Here is a 20814-nt window from a genome sequence, read left to right on the forward strand (position 1 = left end):
AGTATGTCTATTTGTTTTAATGTAACATTTGTTTGCTTTTGCACATTCAATTTTTTCAGTTGTTTTTGGTGCTGTGTGTCATACTAAAGTACTGGAATAGTTCAGATATACTTTGTAAGAAGTGTTATCATACAGGTCTTAACACTGGGAGTCTGTTTCCTCATGTAGGTTTTAGTGAATATGTTTCTGATATGTGTCTGATGCCTCTGGCTGTTGTTTTCAGGATCGCTGGTTTTGGCGACTGCGCAACAACAAGGTGCAGGAAGGCTATCCCATGCAAATTGAGCACTTCTGGAAAGGCCTGCCCCCCAGGATTGACGCTGCGTATGAGAGGTCCGATGGGAAGTTTGTCTTCTTCAAAGGTAAGCATTCATCTTGCTGATGTTATTGTTGTTTTAGTGTCTGAGTGATGCAAGAAGAGGGCAGCAGTCAAAGAAGCCATGTCTATAATATAGATTTAAGAGATGTTGTCATTCTGTGTTCTGTGTTTGGGGAAAACAATTTTTCCTGGAGGTGTTGTGTGCCCCTGGATCATCACAGCCTTGAAGACAGAGAGCAGATTCTCCCATGGCTCAGCACACCGTGATGTCCATAACAGCAGCCAGCTCTAGCCAATATCACTGAAGGGATGTGATCTTAAAACACCACTTCAGGATAATAGCAATCAAAATTATTAATCTAAAACAAACAAATCAGTCTGGTGATTTTTCAGCGGGAGAAGCCAGCATTATCATAGGAATAGAACTGGATTCCTGGCACTGCGTTGGAAATAATTGACCATAGGCAGCAGCTTAAAAGATGCAGCATCAGAGGTATCAAGCCTCCAGTATATGAGGTCACTCACTCATGACACACACCTAGTTTTGGTGCCGTAATTCATAGAAATCTTGTGAATAGTCAGTTAATGATTGGTTTATCATTGAATTATAGTATTAACTTCGCAGAGCTAATGAAATCAAGGGACAATTTTTTGTCAAGGAGGCCTATGGATGTGTTGATTGTTGAATACGTTACAGGTGCAAATCTGGACAAATGTATAAATGAGTAAGGCAAATCAAAGCAATAATAGCATGTGCTTAGTTAGACGTCCATTGCAGGGAGTTCACACAGAAGCTGCTGCAGCCAGATAATGTGGATCAGTGAGGCTGTTTACTTCGATGTTGTCTTACATTAAAACTTTTGTATCGGGTCAGAGGTGAAGTTTATTTAGCCACAGAAGAGGTGCTCAGATACATTCCCAAGGAGTGCTCTTGCCTGTACAGATTCAGATCGCTGCTTCTCAACTTTGTGTCTGAATTGTAATTTCTTTATTGTCAGCTGTGACTAAAGAGAGTGTTAGCCTCTCTTGCCATGGGTACAGCAATGCACTGTGCACAGCAGCCTGTGGCAGGCACTCTCCTCCAGGATGCATGTTTCACAGTCGCTTAAGAGGCTCTCTGGAAAGTGAAAGATTTACATGGGGGGCAGGGCCACTTTTGAAATAAACTTTTAATGTAATTGTAAATATTCCAGTTATCCTAGAATATAAGATTATATGTGTTCTACATTCTATGCCTGTGTACTTTTCACATTCTGAAGCTCAGATTTAGACGTGTGAATATGCAGTTGCACGTGTCTCATCCAGAGTGCTTTAGACTTGCTTGCAGGACAAGACACATTACATCACTTGCACTGGACTCCACAATTCTGACTTCCACAGACTCCCACAGACCATCTGCTGCAGAGCCCGCTTCTGCTTCTGCAGTAAAACAGCCCAGTGAAATAATATCCCCGGATTAGTGGAATAAGTGACACAGAAACTAAAGGTTTCAAAGTGGACAGTCATGCATTCTCAATTGGGGAAAACAGCTAGTGTTCAGAGAACTGGATCAGCTAAGACATATATTTTTATCTCAAATATCATGTTCAACAGAATTTGAATAGGAGTGGTGATGTGATATATGTATCACATATATATATATATATATATATATATATATATATGGTGACACGATGTGGGGTATCATCTGTGTCTTTTGGATATCAGCTCAAAATATTACTGAAAGGAAAGGCAGGACCATATTAAAATGTCCTTAAAATTTCTGACCTGTACTGCAGGTTTAGCCATGACAGCCTAATCAACAGAATAAAAAATACAATTTGGAAATACAAAAAGTGTCACATTTACAACTTAATCTGTTTATCTGCTTAGCTGATTATGTGTGATTTATTGTATTTTTTCAAATACAAAGAGGCCCTATAAAGCCTCCTGCAGCAGAGAGAGCCATCACTCTGACTGGTGACGGATGGCTGCAGTGACGTGTCCGACGTTGTTTTTTCGTCAGCTCCTTAATTCATTATCGTTCATCATCCTTCCTTGCCATGCTTTTAGCCAGCTTGTTTAATATTATTACTGGCTTAATTGTCATTTTCTAGCCACTGTAACTCAGTCTTTGACAGCGCTCAGAGTCAGCAAGTACCTGGCTGAGATATTAATAACCTCAGCACAGAGTCCAAATGCTTTGTCAGCATAACAGTGGGAATGCCTTATAATTATTTCCTCCCACATAAAAAAAGTGGTGTTCTTGAAATTCTGTGCTAAACCTAATTCCTGGAAAACTGCCATTCTTTTATTCTGCTTGTGTCTTTATCCATGCCTTTTGTTTAACCCGGAGTGCGTGCAGTGAATATACAGACACAAAGCAATCTCCAGCTTTTTTTTACCTTTTCACGTCACAGTAAAGCAAGCAAAGATCGAGGAGATGGTGAGATGATGCCTCAGAAAAGAAAACCACCTGCCTCTAACTTTAATTTTTAATAGTGATTTGGTTACTACGGTGTTGTGTCTCTCTCGCTTCAGGTGACAAGTACTGGGTGTTCAAGGAGGTGACAGCAGAGCCAGGCTACCCACACAGCCTGGTGGATCTGGGCAGCTGTCTGCCCCGCGAAGGCATCGACACTGCTCTCCGCTGGGAGCCTGTGGGCAAGACCTACTTCTTCAAGGGGGATCAGTACTGGAGGTACAATGAGGAGAAGAGGGCAGCCGACCCAGGATACCCCAAACCCATCACTGTCTGGAAGGGTATCCCCGAATCCCCCCAGGGAGCTTTTGTCAGCAAAGAAGGCTGTGAGTATCCACACATGGTCAGAAAGCAATGATGTCATGTGACTAGAGTCTAACGTACTATATGTGTAGTTTCTGATGATACAATGATAAAGAAGGCAATTATTCAATTATTCAAGGCAAATTGATATCCAGATTAAATGTGTGAGGAGATATGTAACAATTTGAATAATACATTTATTATTATTATTATTATTATTATTATTATTATTATTATTATTTTTATTTATTTATTTATTTATTTATTTATTTATTTATTAGCAGACGCTCTTGTCCAGGGTGACTACAAAATATAAGAGCAACACAAAGTGCAATAATAAAGTACAGTTCAAGTCATAATACATTTTACATTCTACTGTATTCTCTAATCAAGTATTAGTCTTATTAGAAGGATTAAAGATTAAATAATGATCAATAGCAATTGTCTGTATAAGTATATTTTAAATAAATCAATGATTATATTATAAATTAAACGATGAGTCAATATCCTGTCTAATCTGCCCTGTATTTGTAACCCTGTTCCCTGTAGTCTATACCTATTTCTACAAAGGGAAGGAGTACTGGAAGTTTGACAACCAGAAGCTGAATGTGGAGCCGGGCTACCCCAAGTCGATTCTCAAGGACTGGATGGGTTGCGACCAATCGGTGATGGAGAAGAACAAAGACCGGCACCTCCCCCACGACGATGTGGACATCATGGTGACCATCAACGACGTGCCGAGCACCGTCAACGCCATCGCCGTGGTGATCCCCTGCATTCTGTCTCTCTGCATCCTGGTGCTGGTCTACACCATCTTCCAGTTCAAGAACAAGGGCGTGCAGCAGAACGTCACTTACTACAAGCGCCCAGTGCAGGAGTGGGTATGACAGGCTGCGGCTGCGCTGCCACTTAGAAACATTGTCAAGAGGGCTACAAGCAACTGGAGCGCCATCTGATGAGTGGCTGCCTTGCACAAAACTGCGGGGGTTTATTAAAGCCCCAGGACCTTGAGATATTGGAGAAATGGCCACATTAATGTTATTTAGCATGAGCAGAAGCACAAAAGCAGGGAGGCCTTTGAATTGTAGAAGCTGAGCAGCCTCCTCCCTCTCCTGCCTTGTGAGCTACGTCCACTCTCTCTGGCTGTGCCATTCTGTACGTTATCCTCTTCCCAAGACTGCCACCTGAACTTGTGAGGGCAGGGGAGCCCCATGTGAGCGTTCATAGCCAGATACCAGCAGTCTTCTATGAACCCGTCATCTGTTTCTCTAATCTCAACTTGGAGTTGACATAAAACAACAAAACAAATAAACAACTAAATAAACAATTGTAGGTAGAAAGGCCATAGAAAAGGAAACCAAGGAATTTTCCATGGAACATTGAATCTTTTAATTTAAAGAGACTTCATGAACCATCAAAGAAATGCAGTTTTTTCGATGAACTCCTTTGACTCCCAGATAGCCTCAGATTCCCGACGCTTTCTCACTTCAGTAATCAGAGCTCTTGGATGGGGAAAGCATACTGCAGCTGAATGATTTTAATTGGAGCCAGCAACCTTATCAAAAAAAAGTCTGGAGAGAACAAAAAATGATTTTGTATAAAAAGAGAGAAGATGTGGGTGGTATTCATATGGATATCTCCTGCTAGTGTCCAATGGCTGTTAAGAACATGTTTATTTTCATGATTTCAGATCACAGACAAATACACAGCACTCTTCTCTGTACTCCTCAGTGACAGTGTATACCTATCTGGCATGTTGTCAACAGGAATGACTGGGGGCCAAATGAACTGCTATCTTGAAGCAGCCTTAATTTTTTTTTTATATATCTGTTGTCTATAAATGTTTTCATTGCTGTCTTTGTATCACAGTTCTATACCACAACAGGAATCTTACAAAGTGGGTTTGATGAGAGCATGGGACACTGGGGTTCTCCAGCACAGTGGCCTGCAAACAGGGGCCGTGTGTGACTGCTGAAGCCTGCGGTCAGAGGGGCGTGAGGCTGGCTGGACTCCCCCTGTCAAGACCCCATAGATAAAGAAAACAGCTGGTACAAGCCACGAGGCGGTTGGCTTTTACACCCCCAGTTCAAGTTTAAAGAAGAGTAGACTCCGTTTTTCATTGAAGAATATCATCTTAAATCCAGGACTTAGTCGAGGGGACAGAAATATAATGAACCACTCATAGTAGTAATGTAATGGTTGCTTTTATACAGAATTTTCCTTGCTTCATATCACCAATTCCGTACCATACTGGGAACTTTTTGTACTCATAAAATGTTTCCACTTCATCACTAATTTATTTTGTAGAAATATTTTCCGTAATGATATTAGTCAAGAATTGGATAATTTGACAAGTGTAGAACTGAGATTGATGTCACAGCTCTTATCAGACCTGAGTCTGACTCCAGCTTGGGCCGGCCAGCTGGATTTTAAACTGTGGAGTGTTTCTGCTTGTGTTCCAACCCAGACAGATATAACATTGTGCTATTATATTGACCTTACACTCAGTGCTAAGGTGTGCGTTAAACAATTATCATATGCATAATTTTAGATGTGCTTAATCTGTGTGGTTTGCCTTGGCATACTATCGGTATCAACTTCTAATACCACCATGTTAGTTTGCTATGCTCATAAGAAGTCTTATTTTGACTAAACTATATTTAGTTGAAAAACGTACACATGGATAATTCATGCGGTGTTGAGATTAATCTTGTTCTTTTGCCAGTGTTTCACCCACAATTCTTAAAGGAGGTTGACTGTGTTGTATTGTGGCTGAGCTTTAAAGATTAGTGACGCAATGGGGTAGATGCCAGTGAAGGTTTCGATTGCCTATTACTGGCCTAGTTCTTAACTGCTCAGATGCAGTCCGTAGGGTCCGGGTCAGATAACATATATGTTACAGCCATGTATTAGGAGCTGACTGGCTTGGCTCTTTCAAACAATGGATGGATGATTTTCTGTGATTGATTATCAACCAGAAACCATTCAAGCAGAATACTTGATCTTGTCTCATTTTCAACCTATCCTACTTTCTCGTGCACACTTGATTTATACAGTAGGGTCAGGTCTATTCTTCCTTTTTAACCAGTATAGCAATTTTTACAGCACTTCATAGTCATATACACTGGAGTTTACTGCAAAACAATCCACTGGCTAATGCAGTAACAGCCTTCATCACATAAAAGGGTTATTTTTAACAGGTCTTTTCCTGCTTACTAGGTTCTCTCACATAATGCAATGGCAATGTCATTTTGAAGATATAACTGTGTACATCACCATGATGCAAGGCTCGGGAATCAGATCACTGCGTCACTGTGGTGCTGGGTAGAAATTAAGATCCATTAAAGCAGACAATGTAATTAGTGCTGCCCAGAGCACCCTGTCTGCAACTGTATCTCACAAAGGATGGAAAGAAATAGCGGCTGATATTGGTCTGAAATGCCTCCATGCAGAGCTGTTGCTTTTTGCGCTGCCCCTTGCAGGTTCCAAGAGCTTCAACTGTTTGATTTCTATCAAGGAAGGAATACTCATGGTAGTTCACTAGATAACAAAGCAAAGGGAAATTAGGTATGTTGAAAAAACTGATTGTTTGCCTTATTGTTTTTCTGGGACACAGTTTACATCCTGTTTCTTGCATTTCTTACATTTTAATGGATGAATGAATAATATGTTTTGGATCTGGAGATGTCAGTCAAAATCAGTGAGCATTTTACAGTTCCAGTTCTGGATTATATGTTCAAAATTCTGAATTAGGAAAGAGGTAAAAAGTTTTTTCTTTGAACATTTTTCCCACATTCCCATTTACAATATTTGCATTTGTGATATTTGGACATTCTGGAATTTTAATAATGATATTCCATGTGCATTTTTTGTTATTAATGTGTCACATCCTGGATCTGCATCACTGAATCATAAGCATGGTGCTGTGAAGTTCTGCTCTCATAGTCATACTATATCTGCTGTGGAGAGGCATGAATGGGTCATGTTTTCAGCTACCAACAATATGCTTTATAAGTAAGAGTCTGTGGGAAGGTTTTGTAAACCTAATTACAATGAGTACATGATGTATAAAAAACATACAGGAGATATAAAAGCTGTTGCACTAATTTTTACAACTGTGAGCCTTCCCATCAATTGTTATATATGCTTTTTATGCTCTAGGCATCTAGAAAGTCAATTCATGCAAATACCCTAAAGGATTTTCTTTGTACATTTTGGTAATTGAGTTGTTTTTTAATTTGATTGTTTCTTGTTGTTTTATTTACTTTTTTCATTGTTTTTATAGCATTTCGACAGCAATCAGTAGAGATCTAACTGTGAACTGGAATAACAGTTCTGTGGTACTGTACTCTGAGCTGCTCCACACTTCAGTGCCAAATCACTGGTACACTGTCTTATATTTGCTTGTGTTTGCTGTAAATCCACTGTGTTTTACCAAAAGTAAAGGTTCATCAGGCAAATGTGAAAATACAGCTGTTCACAATGTATGAAATAGGGCCCAGCCTTGGCCTTAATGGCTCTGCAATCCCCTCGATTGAGGCTGGATGAACACTGGAGTTTCAGTGTGGCGAGAGGCGTGACTGTGTGGAATCACCTCATCTCTTTCGCCATTGTAGTGCGGTGGACCTGAAGTGAGGAACAACACACCACTGCCTGTGGGAAGAGCTCTGCTGTTCTCTGTCAGCAACTGCTGCACCTCCAGCTTTATAATGCTGTATGGGCCCTCATCATACAATTCCTTGCAGAATACTATTGTTCAGATGATCTATACATGTTTATAAAGGACAACCTGTATATAGTACATGACCTCTAGTACAGGCCATAACTGGTAGAAGGAAGGTTGGTCCAATTACTTTTGGTAATTATATACATCATAAGAGTGACATATATATATATATATATATATATATATATATATATATATATATGCAGTTTACTCACATTTCATCTTGTCCCCATGGCAATTTTAGATCAGCTTTAATCACTCTTCTTATATGGGCTTGATTCAGTCCTGCATCTATCAGTTCACACTTCTGTGACGTCCCAATCTGAAAGCCAGCAGGAGTGCCTATGAAAAACCTTAATATACATGGCTTTCCATGACAGTTTGGTGTGTCATGATGGGTTTGAGAATGCCCAGGTCTTGGTACACATTCAGGTGGGCGGTGGGGACATGGCACTGTGCCCCCGGCAGCAATGTTTGGACTGGAACAAATCCCAGTATAGCCTTGTGTAGTCAGTGTTAACTGGTTGTTAGATCATAGTGTAAATTATGAGTAAGTTATCAGGCTCTTGCAGATTTCCTCCTGAGAGAGGCTTCTGAACTGCTTCTTTTAGAATGAGTAGAAAACAGTATTCTTTGATATTAACTACTGGAAATGGATTATCAACATATATATATATATATATATATATATATATATATATATATATATATATATATATATATATATTTAAAAAAAACACTATTTAACTGCTAAATCTTACTATTTAAATAAAATGTATCAATTCTGGCCATTTCTCTCCATGTTTATTTTAAACATGGTGAGCAGAAACCGATATTTGTTGGACTAATCAATACAAATACTATGTAGTGCAAGATGTATTTGAATGGCAATGTCACAACTATTTAGCAACATCAGATTTGTCAAAATGATTTGAACTGAAAGGATGTTTATAAATGAGATGCTTGGCAAATTCTGTATGAATATCCCCCTCCCCCCTTCTTTCCTCAGTCACAGACGGTGTTCTTCAGACAAAATGACCCAGGGGATGAAAGTTAAATCATCTTTGAGCTTCCTCGAGAGATTTCTGTGTGCGCGTTTCAGCACTATCTGGACAGAAGAACAGTCGCCTTTAAAATAGCCTGTTGTTGCCTTTTGGTTTTCATTGTACTTTTTATTAATGGAAAATGAACAGAACAGAACATATCAAAAGTACAAAACCTAATAAGCAGTAGTATATGATATACTTTAGATACTGAACAAGCCAATTTTTTAAATGGAAAGCTTTATGAATAATGAACGGTAAATACATTGTTCATCTTGTTTTTAATCAAATGGATTTCAAGAACAACTGAAAAGGATTTTAACTAGAAATATTTTAAAGAGGTTGTTAGTTAAAGAACAACTGCTTTTGCTTATGATAATTACTGTTTCTTTTACAGTAAGAAAAATCTAGTTTTAAATTTTTACTCTCAAAGATACCATGACTAATCTATTACGATTTCCCATTAAAACGTAAATATACAGTTTTTGTAAAACTAATTTAAATTACTCTTTGGAAAATGTTGATTTAATGTATTTTATTATTATTATTTGACTGGTCCATACAATTTCTGACAGAAAATAGTGGAATAAATGCACAATACAGGGTTTTGCAATGTGCAAATGTTTACTGTTTTGGTTGTTTTAACATTTTCTTATGATGAAAGGATGGGGATGGGAGATTTTTGCAACTAAATATAACTAAACATTTAACTAAATACACCAAACTGGTCCTGTATATTATTGTTATGTATTTATTTATTTATTTCAGTTAAATCTGTATCAAAATAATACATTTGTCAAAATTCTATTGGCTTCCAAAGCATGTCTTTAATCTCCACTGCACTGAAGCAACAGAAGTTAATACTTGATACTCTCGTACTTGAGTTGCATGTGAAATACAAAATAAGAATTGAAAACAAACCAACAAAAAATGGTTCTTCAAGAATTGTGAAACCCAACAAAGTACCCATGCTCTGATTCAGTCTAATATGCTAGCAGAAAATTTGAAAAAACATCCTCATCCTTTGTGATTAGGAGACCTCAGCTTCCGTGTTGCAGTGGTGTCGGCCCCCATGCTCCGTGCTGAAAGCCCACTGTGGGAACGGGACCCTCAGTGTGAGGCTGGCTCGTCCCGCTCCCTCACGCCTTACTGCCCCTGTATGCCATGTTCCTGGACGTCCAGAGCCCGTCTCTGTTTGCACAGTGCAGGTGCTGAGGCATGCTGGACTGAGACAGGCTATCCACCCAGCCCAGGAACAAATATAAAGACACTTAATGTCCCCTTCACAAAACTGGAAAAAAAACAACATGTAAATAAACCCATCATAAACCACTATCATTGGGAAATTACCACCTTTTTTATTACTGTTGCTTATGCATTTTTAATTCAGCACTGCATTGTTCTTCTTACGGCCTTTGTTATAAATAAAGAAGTCTTACCTCATTCATGATAAAAGAAAGTTCCAACATTTATAAGACAAGTTATTTTTCTTTTTGAATTGTTAACCACATTGACTGGAGCAAGGTATTGCTTTATTTTATTATTTTCTTTAATAATTCCACACTGTATCTAAGAATATCTCACCGTGTTGTATTTCAAACAAATTTGTCAATAAAAAAGGAACATGAAGAGTGTTGATATTATCATCTGTTATGTAGTACCTAATGCACACATGTTCTTGTGTTATTCAAAAACCAACACTAATGTTGAAATAGGTTACTTTTGGATCATGTATGGATGATGTTTTGAATAGAACAAAATGCAAACATGACACTAACATGCTAAGGTAAATGCAAATTCTGAAATCAGGGATCTGAATGTGGATTTGAGAGCATGACATCCCTTCACTGAAATGTACCACTGCTTAATTAACTAAAAATCCCAACAAATATATTGAATTTATTAGGGAATGTGTTTCTATAAAAATGTCTTAAAGAAATAAACATTCTCAAGGTATGTGTGCAGGCAAAGCCTTAACTACTAAAGGCAGGGGCTGCACTGAGGGTTATACTAAACCTGCTAGTTGAAGAGAAAGCAGTAGCAAAAGAGATACAGTTATACAGTTAATTTACATGTCAATTTATAATTCTGTATTTGAGCCATTTTGAAACATGAAAGAGCGCACATATATCAAAGCTACAATGTCCTTTGTACATATTTTTGCTTTGTCAAAACCTAGAAAATAAATAGCATATTTAATTTCTTATATATTTTAATTAAATTGCAATTTTGTTGTTGTTTTTAAATACGATATATTACATTTGACTAATTGAAAACAATGAACAATTAAATCATCTTAAAAGTCAAACAACTGCTTTCAGGGAAGGGAATCCTGTAATGCAGGAGGAACCTGCACATTGTCCTTGAAGAATATTTTTAAGGGACTAGTAAGGAAGCAAGACCTGTCTAATGAAAACTACTGATCATAATGTCAGTTGCTGCATTGCTTGAATTTGAATCCCTTGAAGGTGGCCTCGGCATGCTGTTCATTTAGAGACAGGCTGTCTTGTTCAGTACCAGTTTGTGCAGGTGATCATAAAGCACATGTCGTCCACTCTCTTACTACCCATGCGGCACTGAGGCAGCTCTGTCCTCTGCCCCTGAGGGGTCTCTGCTGTCGGCCCCCGAGCGGTCTCTGCCACGACGGTGTTTGAGGGGGGCTCTGTGAGGACTGCGGAGGCCTGTGGTGTCACTGTGATGTCCTCTGGCGCTGCACTCCTCTCACAGCTCTGGCCTCCCCCCATTTCCTGAAGGACAACAAAGAAAAATCACATCAGCACTCTGTAGGAGACCTCGGGCAGAGAGGTAGAACTGTGAGGAATGTTCTGGTCACACAATATTACAGCTGCTTCAGCTGCCTACGAAACTGTACAACTTCATTCTGTAGTGCCAGGGCTCTTAATATTGACTGCACCTTTATCACGGTTTCTAATACATTGAAGGACCATTAAATTGTAAAATATAATGCATTGGAAGACTTTACCAAGTTGTTTTTGTTCACCTGCACTTAAACACTAGTAATTACGCAGACTCTTGCAGGAGTTGAGTACTGCAAAGGTAAATTAAAGCTATTGAATAATGCATAGCAATGTACAACCATGAGTAATAATGGAAATAGTTACATAATTCCCAAATCCAATTGGATAAAACCAGTAAAACTAGATCTGAATACTACAGTGTGCGATAGACACTTTACTGCCACAGTGGAACAGATCTGCTCCTCTCAACAGAAGGTTTTGTGCAGACTGGAAAACCTGTTCAGTGCACCTCTGTGGCCGATATAAAACTATGACAAAACGTACAGATTATTATGTATGTAATGTTGGACAGTGACAGTTTTTAACTTCAGATTCATCTCAATGTTTTCAAACAAAGTCACCAGGCTCAACTTGTTATGGAGGACACACTGTAACTGCAAACTAGGTTAGTGCCACAGCCTGGCGAGCATCGTTTCCAAAATGACACACGTTGCTCAACACGAATCCACAATAAGAAATAACCGATGACTGCACGTCTCTGCTGACGCCAAGTCAAATCAGGACTAAATACGAGGTGAACACAATATAATGATGCTACGAAAACTAATTTGCAAGAGTTACACACATGTTGCAGCTGACAATAGATTCAAAACTAAAAGTGCAGTCGTCCCCACACGAACAAGGTCAGAACAAGAATATCAACTCTGTAATTACCAGCAAGACTGCACTGCCAGTGTGGTGTCGTGTCGGCGCCTCCCTGCCAGCCCCTCCGCCCGCACCGCCGCCGTGTTTCCAGGCAGATCCGCCGCCGCGGTGACGCTCCTCCGCCACGGAGCTCAACAGCGGCGTCAGAGCGCAGGCGCGGCGCGATTGGTCGGCGCGGCGGCCGTGTTTTGACGCCGGAGTTGCTATGCAGCGGCTCTCCCGGCACGGCTCCGCTCAGCGCTTTTTGTATATATTTTTTGTATGAGAGTATCTAACCCAGCTTTACACATTTCTTTCCTTAACATGTCTGAGTTAAATACTCATTACGTACACTACAAATCCATGCTTTTCTAATGTAACGTGGGATGTTTACTATTTTCTGTTTGATTCAAACCCACATTACATGACCAAAGGAAGTAGTTCATTTGACCAAAATGGCGGTTGTGAAATAGCCCTATCTTATGTGGTGCGCACGGGTGACGTCACGATGCTGACCCCGACGCGGAAGTAGACACGTTGTTAGTGCGGTGCACGCTGTGCGAGTGAGCAGGCCTGATCTCGCCGAGGTAAGGCAGTTTTTTGTATGAATGGCAATTACATTAGCCGCAGAAACGTAAGGAAGTCAGATATTTACTTTAATGTAATTATACTGATATTCATAGGGAAGCTGTACATTTTTGAAGGACGGAGTGTGAATTTCAATTCACTTATGAAAAGTAGAGGCAGAGGGTATAGTACAGTATTAGTAACTCGGGCATTGGTTTAATGTGTACATTCCTCGTAGATGAGCTAATGGCATTGCGCTGGTAAACGCAACTGGCGTAGTTCGTGTGTAATGTGTTGTCAGGAGAAGTGACGTCCAAGGAGCAAAACAGGGCCTTCGCCATGTGTGTCTGTCTCTGGTGTATAATCCCTTAGGGGTGAAGCGATTGACCATGATGCTTGTAACAGGTTTGGTCTTCCTAAAAATGGCCATGGTGTAACCCCACAGAGGGAGTCACAGGGCTGCTCTTCAGGGGGTTTGGGGGGCGTGTTAAAGGCCCTGCGGTGCTCTCTCAGTTTGAACAGACCCCGGATTCATCCCTCCTGCGATCATGGCAGTCCGGGCATCTTTCGAGAACAACAATGAGATCGGCTGCTTCGCCAAGCTCACCAACACTTACTGCCTGGTGGCCATCGGCGGCTCCGAGAACTTCTACAGGCAAGACAGCGTTTCGTCACAATTTAGATATGTATATGTGCGTGTAGATGTATGTTCTGTATATGTAAAAATACCTGTATAACGGTATAAGTGTGGCCATTGGTAGCACGTTGGACTTGTCCAGACATATTCCTAATGCTTTACTCTTCTTATATGGTGTTATTGAAAAAGACATTGGAATTTACAATGACATTTTGGCACATAAGCAGTTATGTATTTTTATTTTATGTAAGGTAAATTAGCATTGCTTTCTAACATTTGCCAGAATACCTGGAGTGTTGTCTAACCTTGTGTTTATGTATCCCACTCTGGCTTGCTGTGTGACCCTGCAGTCTAATTCATTTCTTTCATTTTTGTTTCATAGTCTTACGGGATTCAGTTACAGATCTAAAATCTTCACTTTTAAAAACTTTTTAAAGGCCCTAAGTGGTAGCTTGGTATGAAAATGTATGGTATGGTATGAAATGTCTTTCACTGTGCTCTCTCTGGCTATCTGTTTGCAGTGTCTTTGAAGGCGAGCTCTCGGAAACCATCCCTGTGGTGCATGCCTCTATAGCAGGCTGTCGGATCATAGGGAGAATGTGTGTAGGTGAGTATGTCGAGACAATACGCCACTTTGCGGGAGTCTCCCTGCCTCGATTACTCACCGCACCACGTTCTGAGGGCTGTTTGCTGTCAAGAGGGATGAGAGGATATCACTGTAGCTCTCACTTTTTCACAGGTTTTTCAAGCAGTCTGTGTCATTATGTTAATTAAATGACTGTCCACTCTTCCTTTTGGTGGTGGAAAGCTGGTACCTGTTATTAGTTCTTGAACATTGTGTTCTGTAGGCGTGTATAGGAGAGCAAGTAGCAGTGTGCACAGGCCCCAGGAGCGCTTCCCGTCACTGTAATCCTGTTAGCAGGTGAACTCCCTGCCTGTCAGTATTCTGCTATCAGGACGTGCCCTAATCCGCCCTTATATCTTGGTCCTGAGCTGCGCAGGAATATTGGCCTTAAAATACATGTTCTGCATGTTGTAGATTCAAGTTCAACGCTCAGCCTTGTACTGATTATTTAATTCTGTGAGGCACTCTGTGGCTACCTTGCTATACCAAGAAAAAATATGAATTTTATTAAACAAACCTATTCCAGTTATACAGTTAGAAACATATTTATTGCGCTTAAAATACAGCTTCAGAACAGTGACTTTTCGTTTGGTCTAATCTGTGTATTGTGTTGGATTTGGTCTTCAGTCTTGCAGTAGTGCATCTCCAGTGTACTCTGCAGTTGTGCTTTGACCCCTGTCCCTTATGGACTCGGCTTATCTCCTGTCCTTCTTGTGAAGTTACGGGTCACGATTGTTTCCCCCCCAGCTTTGCACTCTGGACTATTTACAGATTTCATGGGCGAAGAGTGTAAAATAGTATAAAGAGTAACTGTTGTTTATCCCTTCCTTATGTCTGTACATACACGCATGTAAAATTGACCTTATTTGTAATTACTTTTTTTGTGTAAAGGACCATTCAGTCTGTCTGTGTTGTTGGAGCTATACATAGTTTATTTCTGTTGGGACTCAAACTGCAGCCAAGGCCTGGGAATCTATTCATATTTTATGACCTGTCATATTGTTGGGAACCAGGCGCTTCGCTGAAGACCTGCAGAAGTGCCCACCAAGCTCACTGTGTATAGAGAAGTGTCTGTAAAAGCTGCCTTCGGCATCCATAATAAGAGGAGCTCTCCCTAATGTGTGTAATTTAGATTGGAAGTGGCTCCATCACTGTCACGTCCACTTTTCGTAACAAGTTTTCTCCCTTAAATTGTGCTGTTTATGTGTCAGTGTTGAGTGTTGCTCTGTCTTCACTCTGTTCACTACATTCTCAGTCATTCAGCTCATTATGCCGTTATCTGACTGGTGAGATCAGATTCTCATTTACAGAGTGCTCGACTGAGAGATGCGCATACGATAATCGGGGATCTTGACTTTGGTACACATCTAATGTCGATAAATAATGCATAAAACTCCATTTTGAGTCCACCCCGACACTGAAAGCATCAGGTGGAAATCGATCTGAATTTGTTCTGTGTCTGGCCAACTGGAATGACGGATGCCCTGCGGCTGTAGTCTGGAACAGACGATTTAAAAACATTGTCCGATCTTAGGTTAATTAAAAAGCTATACGTAGGGTCATCATCAGCATCATTTCTCTCTCCCCGCAGGGAACCGTCATGGCCTCCTGGTGCCCAATAACACCACAGACCAGGAGCTGCAGCACATCAGAAACTGCCTGCCCGACACTGTGCGTATCCAGCGTGTGGAGGAGCGGCTGTCAGCTCTGGGCAACGTCATCGCTTGCAACGACTACGTGGCACTGGTGCACCCTGACCTGGACCGAGTAAGAGCCGGGGGTGGCAGGGTCAGATTGGAGAGGAGTGAGTCTGCCTGTGAATGGGGCTGTTAGGTGCCAAGACGCACATTGTGGGGATTCAAGTCATTCAATCTCGGGGGGAGTATCACACTTAGCTTCTGTCTGCAGCCTGTGAGTTAGAAGCTAGGTGTGATATTCCCCCTGAGATTAAATGACTTGAATCCCCACAATGTGTGTCGCCGGCATATGTAATGGATAATGTACATGCAGTCACAATAATTCAGTACTGATTGTTCACAAGTGGTAAGTGTGGTGTCCTGATGAAGCCGCGCTCTTTTCCCGCAGGAGACCGAGGAGATCCTGGCCGACAGTCTGAAGGTGGAGGTGTTCCGGCAGACCGTGGCAGAGCAGGTGCTGGTGGGCAGTTACTGCGCCTTCAGCAATCAGGGCGGGCTGGTGCACCCCAAAACCTCCATTGAGGACCAGGACGAGCTGTCCTCCCTGCTGCAGGTTCCCCTGGTGGTGAGTGCAGCTCGCACACTACTTGAGCACCTTTTAAAAATTCAATTAAATGTTGACTGGCAGCATCTTGCGACCATCTGCTTCCATCACATGTGCTAAGCGGACAAATCAATACATTCAAATTTCTTCAATCTGGATGCAAAAATAATTAAAAAGGTTTCAATGGATTCGTATGACTGGGTGAGTAAGCAATCGGACTAAAATGCCAAAATACTGAAGTGTATCCCTTTAATAAAAATTTTAAAAAACGATGTGTCCATTCAGGAGTGCTGGTATTAATTATGTTCAAGGGCTTCAGGAGCTGTTACAAAGTTGTGTTGCGTTGGCAGTGTTACTCAGCCCGTCTCTCTGCAGGCCGGGACGGTGAACCGTGGCAGCGAGGTGATCGCCGCAGGGATGGTGGTGAACGACTGGTGTGCGTTCTGTGGCCTGGACACCACGAGCACAGAGCTGTCCGTGATCGAGAGCGTGTTCCGGCTGAGCGAGGCCCAGCCCAGCGCCATCGCCACCACCATGAGGGACTCGCTGATCGACAGGTTAGGGACAGACTGTCTGGGATTTATTGTACTTGGGGGATTTTTTTATTGATGAAAAACAAAGAAGCTGTAACCTTTCCTCCAAGAACAGGCTCTGTATATAGTTAAATTAAACATCATTTTAAATACATTTATAGAGCTTTCTAAAATGATCATACCAAAACTGACCTCCATCTTCTTTCCTTTCAGCCTCACATAAGCAGCGTGTGCCTGTGGTGCCGCCCCCCTGTGCTCCAGTGGGCCTCCTGCTAGAGGTCATACGACTGCGGAGAGCTTTGCATTTTAATGAAATGCAAAAGTGAAACTGTAATGCGTTGGTTAAATGCAGGTCTAACCCCGACAAGACCTCCTCCTTTTCCCCATCCAGTAAATTAGTTAAAATTCAGTATTTTGTGGTGTAATAAAACCACAAAGGTTTCTGCTATTTAAATGAAGCTGTGCAGATTGTGGGCTTCCTCATGCCTTGTATAACTAAAACAATGTTCTGTGGAAGTTTATTTGTGTAGTAAATTCCTGGTGTTTTTGTGGAAAATCCCCAGGATCTTGCAAGAAATAAAAGTTTTCTGTTCTGAAACCAAACTCCATATGATTTTTAGTTTTTAAAACGCAGTGAGTAAGAAGTTTACTGTAAATATGAACACTTGCATTCATGCTACATTAACTGTGATAACAGTAATGGCCTTGTTTATCGCTGGTCTAGTTCATTGCCAGGTTGTGTCTGTACGTCTGTCTTGACAGCGCTTTTACAGAAGTTATTCTTTTCATCACCAGGTGTCTTAATACGAGTTCTTACAGTGCAAACGCTTTCTCAGCATGATTTTAAAATACATTTTCAAGTTTGTTTTAATTAGTCCAGATGTATTCCTTTGTATTAACTGAGGTTCTTGGATATATTATTTACTTCAATGCTAAAATAGTAATAATAATAAATGTCAAACTGTAATCACAGTATTTTGTAAATGAATACAAATAAAAATATTTTCAGGTATTACCACAAATGATGCACAGTCTTTCTTTAACAGGTGAAAATATTTTATTGTGAACTTGTCTAATTTCAAGATGAATTGGAGCAGACACTGATAAAATGTTAGCATTTATAATTGACTGCCTTCACACAACATGTAGATTAAATGTAGATGTTTGGTGCCGTTCAGGAAATCTTTTTAATAAACTGCATTTTTAAGAATTGCAAAGCTGTATGGTAATATTGGTAAGAACACTGAAGTGTTATATCTCGATAAGTCATATTTAATACATTTAATCTTAAAAGTACCATTTAAGGAGTTTTTCTTTTTCTGTATCTGTTGGTTTTGTCCATTAACAAAGCTGGAATCAAAACGATTCCATCATCCGAAAAAGCTTCGACCTGAGTTTAGGTACGTCATAGCAAAGGGGGTGAATACTTATTTATTTCTCAGGTTTCTATTTTTAATTAGTAGTAGTTTTTTCCACCCACCCATTTTTCCCCACATGAGAAACCCACAATCCTCCACTCCAGATAGTGGATGTGGATAGTGCTGTGCTTCCCTCTAGTGGCTGGATTTGATATTTAAAATTCAGATTACATTGATGAATTTATTTGAACTTTATTCATGGGGCAGCAGCTCTGTAATCATATTCTGTTTCATCCCTATCTGATCTAGAGGAAATTGACTCGGTCCACTCTAAGGAACTCTAATACATTTATACATGGCTGAAGTAAGGTAAAGATTGCCTAATTACAATACAACAGAAATACACATCAACATTAATTTGATAGAAACTGATAAGAACAGTTGACAGGTCTTGATAAGAACCGAGTCGAGAACAAAAATACAGTATAATTCATGGAGAAGCGTGTTGCTTATTGTTTATTTTTCTGGCACAGTGTGGGCATCCATGACAACTGAGTATTGAATATAGATTTGAATAAGAATTTGATAAACCCCCCAAACCATACCCCCAGAGCCCGGCTGCCATGAAACTGTGTCTAAACAACACAGTGAGGGCAAACATCACGCTGCGAATTGTCTGCTGAGAAACAATGCTCCATTTGATTCCACAGTGCTGGGGTGCATCGGCCCACAGGGACTTGTGGAATGTGCATCCTGGTAAAACGGGGCTGTTCAATGCGATCTTTGCACTCTTTACAATAGAGACAAGGATGGTGAGGAAAATATGGAAGATTCTACTGTCATTGTGAACAACGAGGCTCTGCACGGCCACCGGCACATGACCAACCCCTCCTGTAGTGCCAATTCCTGGCCCGGACCCACGCTGCTCACCAGCACAGTACCGATGCTTATACAGGTCGGTCAGTCTGGCTCTGACTGACAGATTAGATAGACACCAACAGGCTGCAGTTAGAAAAACAAAATGATAGGATGGCCTTTTAAAGTTAATTTAGAATCATTCCCATTCACAGTAATGAGAAAGAGCCAGGCAACAGAAATAGCCCAGCAGCAGACAACCCTGATCACATCGCACTCTGACATGAGGACAGTCTGGCAGAGAAACAGCAGATCCCCCCGCGCTTTGGTATGTATCGTACACTGCAGCTTCAGACACCAGTCTCTGGCCTGTGTAGAATACCCACTATACCAGCAGGACCCTCCAGAAAGCCACACCCAGAAACCAGAGCAAGAGAACCAACAACAGGCTGCTGAAGTTTATGTTTTTATGACTGAAATTAAATCAATGCAATTCCAACAGAAAAGGCCTTGGGGTGCTCTGCAGAGTAAGGATTGGTGAGTCACAGTGTATGCTAACCAGAATTCTTTCAAAATATGAACTGCCACCCACTTCAGGCACATCGGACCCAACCCATTTTAAAATCAGTAATTACTCTTCATTTACATGTCTGCTCTTTGCACTTGCGATCCTCTCTTCCTTCCCAGTGCGGAGGAGCTGTGGGGCGTGGCTGGGGGGCTGCGGGGACCCCACCACTGCGACTCCCCCGCCGCGCAGGAGCGCCCGGCACAGCCATCCATCACGGCCGCGGTGCTGTCAGCCCACAGCCTCTCTCCACTGCAGATTTATTCAGGGTTGCGACTCCGTAATAAATCACTGCATCGATTCTCCTTGGAATACCAGACCACACTTATTAAGGAGAGCAGAGCCAGTGATGAAGTACCTGCATCTCTGCAACTTCAGCCTTAAACATGTTCTCAAGTTACTGTGGAGAGAGCAGGCAGACTGCCGGTGTATCTATATTTGTAACCTTTCTTTTATACAACATACACACCCATGCCGTATTAAAATTAGCACATAGTGGTACAGGCCTGTGTTCCCACAGCACTTTCACTCCCAACATAAATACCAGTGTTGTGCATTAGTATCTGAGGCACTTAAATTCTTGTTGGTTGTCTTTCAATCCTGCTTCCAGACACTTTGATTTACCTACACACACAGAGCCTGAGCACTTTAATGGCAGGGTTCTGTAGGCAGCAAACAGAATACATAAACTGCTGCTCTTCAGCCATACACCAAGGACAGCATGCCATGGCAGCAGCTCCTCACCGGCCAACATTAGACTGAAGATCTGCTCTAAACACCAGAAAACAATGTCCTCTCAGGGAGGTACTGTTTGTGTCTAACTGTGAAGCAGTCTGCGGTTCTTTACAGGGAGCGCAATGAGGCGGATGCGGGACACGGCCCTGTCTAGATATCAAATCATACTTTATTTGTATTACTG

The 20814-nt window shown here is 41.1% G+C and overlaps 2 protein-coding genes and 1 long non-coding RNA gene across 3 annotated transcripts in view; 2 read left to right on the plus strand and 1 right to left on the minus strand.

The window, feature by feature from the left end:
• The window catches only part of mmp24 (matrix metallopeptidase 24), a 31350-nt gene extending 23389 nt beyond the window's left edge, over positions 1 to 7961 (plus strand). Inside the window, exons 7-9 of the mRNA XM_066702038.1 lie at positions 224 to 362; positions 2840 to 3106; positions 3633 to 7961. Of these exons, the coding sequence (XP_066558135.1) occupies positions 224 to 362; positions 2840 to 3106; positions 3633 to 3970 (744 nt within the window). The 3' untranslated portion in view covers positions 3971 to 7961. The remainder of the gene's footprint in view (positions 1 to 223; positions 363 to 2839; positions 3107 to 3632) is intronic.
• A 1693-nt stretch (positions 7962 to 9654) lies between these two features.
• LOC136748360 (uncharacterized) lies at positions 9655 to 12936 on the minus strand. Its single transcript, XR_010816583.1, has 2 exons — positions 12545 to 12936; positions 9655 to 11599 (listed from the first exon to the last, which is right to left on the minus strand). It is a non-coding gene; the product is annotated as an uncharacterized LOC136748360 (long non-coding RNA).
• A 28-nt stretch (positions 12937 to 12964) lies between these two features.
• On the plus strand, positions 12965 to 18139 carry eif6 (eukaryotic translation initiation factor 6). The gene is made up of 7 exons (XM_066702039.1): positions 12965 to 13101; positions 13595 to 13736; positions 14240 to 14325; positions 15935 to 16110; positions 16429 to 16605; positions 16960 to 17141; positions 17331 to 18139. The coding sequence occupies exons 2-7, from the start codon at positions 13630 to 13632 to the stop codon at positions 17338 to 17340; spliced, it is 738 nt and encodes a 245-aa protein (XP_066558136.1). The 5' UTR covers positions 12965 to 13101; positions 13595 to 13629; the 3' UTR covers positions 17341 to 18139.
• The last annotated feature ends 2675 nt before the right edge of the window (positions 18140 to 20814 follow it).

Source organism: Amia ocellicauda, chromosome 4 (assembly GCF_036373705.1).
Source record: "Amia ocellicauda isolate fAmiCal2 chromosome 4, fAmiCal2.hap1, whole genome shotgun sequence".
Lineage (NCBI taxonomy): Eukaryota > Metazoa > Chordata > Actinopteri > Amiiformes > Amiidae > Amia > Amia ocellicauda.